Source organism: Dipteris shenzhenensis, chromosome 4 (assembly GCF_047967505.1).
Source record: "Dipteris shenzhenensis isolate YYH24624 ecotype China chromosome 4, Dip_SZ_1.0, whole genome shotgun sequence".
In the NCBI taxonomy this organism is placed as follows: domain Eukaryota; kingdom Viridiplantae; phylum Streptophyta; class Polypodiopsida; order Gleicheniales; family Dipteridaceae; genus Dipteris; species Dipteris shenzhenensis.
In genome coordinates this window covers 35,267,676-35,275,362 of record NC_141599.1, presented here as the reverse complement: position 1 = coordinate 35,275,362, position 7,687 = coordinate 35,267,676, and the positions used below count along the sequence as shown (strand labels likewise).

The window sequence follows — 7,687 nt, the reverse complement described above, 5'->3', positions numbered from 1 at the left end:
GCTACTGAGTCTTCTCCTACAGCAATAAGGGACCCTCAAATGTGAGTGGCTTTGATCTCTTTCCCGCTGTCAGGGTAGTCAAAAACCTTTATAGCTCCTTGGCAATTAGCTAAGCATGAACATGGCCAATCAATTACTATCCACTCATAATCCGTGCCATATTATTGGTCTCGAATAGATCACCCAAGGTCATCCAGGCCTCTGATGCAGACATTGCTAATTGAATGTGTGGAAGCAATGAATCTATTGTCATCCCGATGATAAAGAGAATCTCGGCATCACTGACTGCCCAATCTTTTACATACACAGGCTCCGCATCCTTAATAACTTTGGCAGTGACATCCACCTGATCTGTATCCACCAACATACTCACCTTACTCAAACTCAGAATCAAAATGTGAGACCCCATTGTCGCACTAAGAGAAAGAATTTCACGCCACAACACGCTGCAAGCAGCTTGACACACATGACTGATCTGAAGTGCTTCAAGCAAAGGCCCAGTTGTCAAGTTGATCTCAGATGTCCATCTTCTGGGCTTGATGATCAGGGTTTTAACTTCCTTGGCTTTGATATCATGATGGAGAAACAAGGCTAGCTTTATAAGAGCCTAACCACTCAGGAAAGACTTGTCCCAGCTACACCAAATGATCAAGATCGAACTCCATGTGACCTGTGCACAACTCAAGACAAACACATAAGTCTAAAGGGATATGTACAGCAAATAGAGCAGTCAAATTACCAGAAGTATATTGCACTTGAACCGGGCCAATCTTTCACAAAAAATGAGCCCATTGATGAGCATACACCTGCCGCAAAGTGCTGCAATGTCTGGCTCCAGGTGTTAGCATCTTGTCCTCTCACAACATGCTTCTACCATAGGTGTCAAGCCCCTGGGTGCTCATATGGGGGCTCAAAGGCAGAACATCGACCCTAGGCTCATCAATGAAACCATCATTCCACCTCCTAGGGCACTGATCCTGATGGCCTTGGGATCTGCTAGGCTGTACCCCCACTGCATCACAGATCGGATGAGGTCAGACCATGTGCACTGCTATTCATCTACCAGGCAGATACACTGCACAAAGACCCTTACCTACCAGAACTGGGATGCCTCGAAGCGTTCGCTTGAGTTAGTGTCATCACCAATAGTAGCATGAAGGCTCGTCGAGGTGAATGTCTGTCATGCACACTAGTAGCCCCTAAGAAATAAGGCCGAGGTTGCCATAAAATCCCTTTAGTTCCTTGTCCCCCTCATCTCGTCTCACTTCCAGATTGTTTGGGTTATTGAGCACAGCAGATCCAAAAGCTATGTTGTACTGCAGCTCTCCTTTTGCAGAGGTTTCTTGGGCCTGGGTTTTTGCTTGGCAACAGCAGCTTTTTCCTAGACTCCACAGCTTCCCGGACAGTGTTTGGTGTTTTCCACATGGCTTGTCTCTTGGAGTAGGCCCTATTGCTTAGTATGCAGAGAACTCTTTTGGTGCATCTTGACTTTGATGTCACCCCACAAGTGATAAGGGAACGAAGGTGCCCCTCCTAGCTTCTCTGACAAATGCTGTCAATCACCACACCTGAAAGCTGCTGAATCCCCAATAGATACAAGTTTATCACTAGATAGAGAAAGGAGACGCCTTGCTTTGACAGATCTGCTGCAGTAATTCTAAAGCTCATAATACGCTGCATACGAGGCCATGCAGCAGCCAATGGTGGACCTACATTGACCAGCCGATATAACTACAATAAGTTAGCTCCACATAGGGACTGGGCCTCCAACATGAACAGTATAGAAGTAGCATCATCATATACTTGTGCTCGCATATCCCATTTTCAAGTGGGAGAGAACCGAGATTATATTCATGCTTCGTTTACATCGCTGACTTATAACGCTTGGGTACAGCCTTGCTAGCATTATGATACTCAATGGACATGCCCAAATTTTTATAGGTGCCATAGTGTGCACTAGTTGGCAGTCCCACAGTGTCCAGTAGGTGTGTCTTCCTTATTATCAACCTGGCATTTGCTGCCACACCAATTCCAATTGTGGTACGAATCCCTGTCTCTTTGTTGACCTACTTAGTCTCATTATCTTCATCTGGAGCCAGTCATTGTGCGCATCGCTTTTGTCTACCACAATAAATTCCTGGACCTCCTTGTTGACTTCAATGCATGCTCTTCCAGGCTTGTTCCATGCACTAGCGCATTTCCTTAGCTCTTGTATCTTCTCAACGTCCTCCCACTTGTGACAATCAGCATATATACTTGACATCAGCATATAGCCAGAAGAGTCAATCGGATCCAAATGCACAAGTTTAGCAAAACATTGTTTACCAAGCTCAGAATTGCTATATGTTCTACAGCTACTAAGCAAAGATGTCAACATCACAATATCTGGAGGCATTGGCATAGTTTGCAGTACATCGTCAGCTGCATTCAAGTGTCCTGCACGTCCAAGAAGATCAACCATGCAACTATAGTGCTCCATATTTGGTACAAGGCCATGATCATCCCTCATAGATTTGAAGTACCAATGCCCTTCTTCCCAGAGGCCAGCACGACTGCAAGCAGTAAGAATACTTGTAAACATTACATCATCGGGCTTCAGGCCTTTCAAGAGCATGTTCTCCAGTGTTTGGGTCACTAGCCTGCAGTTGCCGCATTGTGCAAGCCCGGCAATCATTGCACCACATGATATCACATCTTGGTTTGATATCTGAGCAAAAACGTTATACGCATCCTCCAGGCTCCCAGTTTTGGCATACATCTCCACAAGTGTATTTTTAACTACAAAATCTGATTCCAAGCCATAAAATATTATTAGCTCGTGCATCCACTTCCCACAGCCTATGGCACCTATGCTGGCACATGCTTTTAAGATGCAAAGGAGTGTAGCCCTGTCTGGCTTTATACTGTCCTGTTGCATTTTCTCAAAAAAAGAAAGAGCAAGCTCACCATACCCCTGATGAGAATACCCTGAAATCATTGCTCCCCATGACACCGCGTCTCGATTTGATAATCGATCAAATACTTTGCGTGCCTCTTCCAGGCTCCCACACTTGGCATACATGTCAACAAGCGTGTTCCCAATGGATAAATCCAATTCTAGAGCAGTTTGAAGAAGCTGGTCATGAATCAGTCTCCCTTGCTTTAGGGCCCCCTTGATAGCACATGCTTTCAACATGGACAAAAATATAACCCTATTTGGTTGTATGCCTTCCTGTTGCATTTCATAAAAAAGTTTAAAAGAAGAGAGACCATGTCCCTGTTGTGCAAATCCTGATATTATAGCACCCCATGACACCACATTTCGATCTGCCAGTCGTTCAAACACTGTCTGTGCTTCCTCTAGACTGCCACATTTAGCATACATATCAACGAGAGCACTCCCAATAAGCACATCTGTCTCAAGTCCCCTTGTGGTCACCTGTCCATGTATTGATCTACCATGGTCTGTGGCTTTTATGCTGCCACATGCTTTCAAAATGCCCAAAAACGTGACTTTATTAGGCTTTGTACCCTCCTTTTGCATTTTCTCGAAAAGTTGTAGCGCAACAAAACCATATCCATGCTTCGCAAAACCTGCAATAATTGCACCCCATGACACCACATCCCGTATGGGCAACCTGTCGAACACATCACGTGCTTCCCTTAAGCTCCCACATTTGGAATACATGTCAACAAGGGAGCTCATAACAGGCAAATCTGATTCCAACTTGGCTTCCAGTACCTCCTCATGTATTTGCCTGCCCTGCCGAATGGTTCCTATGCTGCTACACGCCTTCAAGGTGCACAAAATCACAACTCTGTTTGGCTTTATTCCCTCCTGTTGCATTTTTTTGTAGAGTTCAATTGCGCAAAGACCATGTCCATGTGCCGCATAAGCTGAGATCATTACTGTCCATGATACCACATCTCGATTCAGAATTTCATCAAAGACGTCACGTGCCTCCACTAAACTGCCACATTTGGCATACATGTCCATAAGGGTATTCGCAATGACAACGTCTAATTCCAGCCCACTTCTGATAATCTGATAGTGTACCAGCCTGCCTTGTCCTAAAGCACCAATGCTGCTACAAGCCTTAGAGACACACAAAAACGTGACCTTATCAGGCTTTACGCCCTCTTGTTGCATTTTGTCATAGCATTCAAGAGCCTTCATGCCATGCCCAAACTTTGCATGTGCTGAAATAATGGCATTCCATGTGAACACGCTCGGTTTGGAAATCTTGCCAGGTGCTTCATTTGCTTCTGGCAAGCTTCTATAAGATACAAATAGGCGGATGAGGTTATCCCCCGAAGGGGCAATGGAATCATACCCACATCTGACCATGAGGGAACGCACGTTCCTGCAAAGTTGTCGAATCTACACCTCATTAGCTCATCAGCTACAAACTAGAAAATGGTCAACAAACAGAATGCAAAGAAAAGTATTACAAGATGAATGAAAGTGATATCACGCCAACTCAAAGAATCCAGTAGAGAATATTACTCACCTGACCATTGCTGTTGCTGCCGGCGCTGCTTCATTCCAGCACGCAGCAGAGACGAAGAGGGACTTTCCGTAGAGAATATATACATATGTGATGGATCAATCTATGGAAAAAGTGCATTTCAAGGTGATGCTCATGCTTCGATGAACGTTTACTATATCCAACTTCAAACTTTTCTGCCCAAGCCTTTTTTGGCTGAGTTCACACCACCCACCCGTCCATCCAAGAGCAGCCGCGGGGTGTGGTAGTTTACACCACCAGGCCGTCCCCCATACATTGAAAAATGGGAAATTCCCATTAATTAGTTGTTGGGAACTTGAAAAGGAAGAGGGACAGGGCATGATTAAACTAAACATAAAGGGGGGAGGGAGGAGTTTCAATTAAGAGGAATCACTTCAGAGAGGGGCATTAAAGAAGAAGGCCTTGTAGTAGATGTGGGACTTGCGCATTAGGGCTGTGGTATGTAAAGCCAGTAGATTGGATGAAGCAAGCTAAGCTGAGTTCAAGCAACCTGTCTGATTTAATTTCGCTCCGTGTGGCACTCAAGGATGCGGTGGAAGCTATGTGTATGGACCTGATTAGTGTGACGTTGCTCTCTGAGATTGAACATGCCATTCAACAGAAGGAAGTGGATGAGGCGGAAAGAGCTACGATACGTAGTCTCCAAACCTCGCCCGAGTTAGGTGATTGTCCCTCTAAATACTTTTTCCAGTCTGTGAGGAGGAAGCTTGTCAGAGATAAAGTGGACAGAGTAATGGATGACATTGCGAATCTAGTTACAAATTTATGGCATATAGCTGAGGTTTTCAAGACCAAGCTGAGCTCGATTGTGGGGATGCATGCTGAGCAGGATGAGGCGTGGGGAGATCCCTTGGGAAGTGTGTTACAGCAGAAAAGTTTGGGTGTATTTTATGAAAAAGAAAAGTGAAGTGTTTAGGCATTTCAAAGCTTTTAAAGCTATGGTTGAAAACTGAAGGTCAGAGAGCCTTGTTGGCACAACCATTTGATCGAGATGAGCTATTCAATGCAATAAAGGCAATGAAAAAAGATCGGTCTCCTAGCCGGAGCGGGTTGCCTGCGAATTCTACCTCCGTTTTTGGGACCTGATTGGAGATGATTTAGTGCAAATGATCAATACCTCAGTGAAAAGGGGTTTCTTGTCGGGGGATGTCAATGCAGGCCTGATGAAGCTCTTCCTCAAGCGTCAGAATAGAATTCAGGTTAGGGCTATCACTATGCTGAATACCTCATATAAGATCTTGGCAAAGGCAATGGCCCTACGGATCCGAGAGATTTGCATGCAATCATGGATAGGGAACACAGTGGTATGTGAAGTCTAGAGAGATCTTTAATAACATTCTAAATATTTCTACAACTCTTGATTATGTAGAGCAAACCGGACAGAAGTGTGATATTTGGGTTGGATTTGGGCAAAGCTTATGACTAGATTAGATGGGATTTTATCCTAGAGGTGTTTGGCAGGCTAGGGTTTGGTGAGGGATTTGGGGCAATGATCTCTATTCTTTTTCAGAATGCCTCTGCCATACTCTGCCTAAATGGGGGAGTAGGTGGAGATGCTTTGATCTTTGTCGATCTGTCAGGCAGGGGTGTCCTATTGCACCATTGCCATTTGCTATTTACACGGTCCCTTTAATGGGCATGCTAAAGAGATGTGTATCAGCTAGAACTTTGAAAGGGGTTGTTCTGCCTAAAGGGGGCCAATTATTTGCCCAACTCTTTGCTAACGATTTGATGGCACTGGTTCAAGAAGATCGCCAAAGTGTTTGCTCTTTGATGCTGATTATGGACAGATTCTATAAAGCTTCAGGTTCTAAATGTAGTTGGCAGAAAAGTTTTGGGATAAGGACCAGCTTGGACCCCTTTCCTGGGTGGGCTGAAGGCTGGGCTGAAGGCCTAGCTGTTAAAAGGATAAGGAGAGGCGAGATTGTCCGTTATCTGGGAGCACCAATTGGTGTAGGACTGTCATTGAAACAGAGGTTTGACTAGTGTTTTGACAAATTCAAGGTGAAATTGAAAGCTTGGAATGGTTTATCTTTGGGATGGAATGTCAGACTTGTAATACTGAAGCATGTTCTCACTGCATCAATAAATTATGTAGCCTCGATTTGGAACTTTGGAAAGTGCCAGTGGCTGCAAATCGAAAGATTGTTTTGGGCTTTTCTTCGAGTAGAGGAGGGAGGCAAGAGGAGATTGCATTGATTTTCAATAGCATATAACAAGAGCCTTGGAAATCCATAGATGCCAACAAATCAAGACAACCACAAAACTCTCATATTCAAGTGATATGAGACTTGAGTATAGAATAGAAGGAATTGAATATAAGGCCATCATCTCAAGACCATAAACCCATGAAGCAAATATAGGTTCTTTAAAGACCAAGGATAGCCCATGACCATGATTCTAATCCCAAAAAAATTTCAAGATTTCAAAGATCCAAAACGTAATGGCACTAGTATAAGAGTTAGCCCACGATCACCATAATTTTATAGGCAAGCACGTCTACATTCTCAAGAGGCAATAGTGGGCCTTTGTATAAATTAAGTGAGCATGCAACCACCATATATACACTAAGGCAAGCACATCTAAGTTCTCAAGAGGAAATATTCGATCTTTGTACTCAAGAGGCAGGAGTAGGCCTTTGTGTATCAACAAGAGTTAAAAATGTGTGCATGAGTGGTTTCCCATAAACTCGAGTTGCCAAATTCTAAATAAGATGAATGGAGTAAAGGAGGAATCATATCAATTAATTAAGCTAACACATGATGCTGTGTGAGTGGGAGTCAAGCTCTTTTAAGTGCTCAAGAGACCATAATGGACCTAAGGGGCACAATAGATCAAAAGAAATGGAATAATATTGCAAGATCTTATTCTTAGTCACCTGATAACTTGAGCATGAAGTATAAGCTTCTATGAGCCCATGGATGCAAGTCACTAGCACATGCAAGGCCACTCAAGGCTCTAGAAAGGCTTTAGTGTGCCATGACATATTTGTAGGTGCAACATTGAAGATACAAAAGGCCACATCCCATAGTGGGAGACCATGGCTTGAGCATAAGAGTATGGGGCTTGAGCAAGCTCACATGCACCGTATAGCCATGGAGAGAAAGTGCTTATGTGGTGGAAGGTGGTCTTGTGTTTATGCATGGGAGTGCATTAGAGAACCTAAGGCATGAAAAGGC

General features: G+C 44.0%; 1 protein-coding gene across 2 annotated transcripts; it reads right to left on the bottom strand.

Moving 5' to 3' along the window:
• Positions 1 to 888: 888 nt before the first annotated feature.
• LOC147902767 (pentatricopeptide repeat-containing protein At3g16610-like) lies at positions 889 to 5,370 on the bottom strand. Of its 2 annotated transcripts, XR_015540915.1 has the most exons (3): positions 4,491 to 5,370; positions 1,094 to 4,343; positions 889 to 1,012 (listed from the first exon to the last, which is right to left on the bottom strand). XR_015540915.1 is itself a non-coding variant. In XM_087374142.1 (2 exons), the coding sequence occupies exons 1-2, from the start codon at positions 4,496 to 4,498 to the stop codon at positions 2,003 to 2,005; spliced, it is 2,349 nt and encodes a 782-aa protein (XP_087230268.1). In that variant the 5' UTR covers positions 4,499 to 5,370; the 3' UTR covers positions 897 to 2,002. The 2 variants fall into 2 exon arrangements, 1 of the variants encoding a protein (XP_087230268.1); XM_087374142.1 differs by having other exon boundaries at positions 897 to 4,343.
• Between the last annotated feature and the right edge of the window lie 2,317 nt (positions 5,371 to 7,687).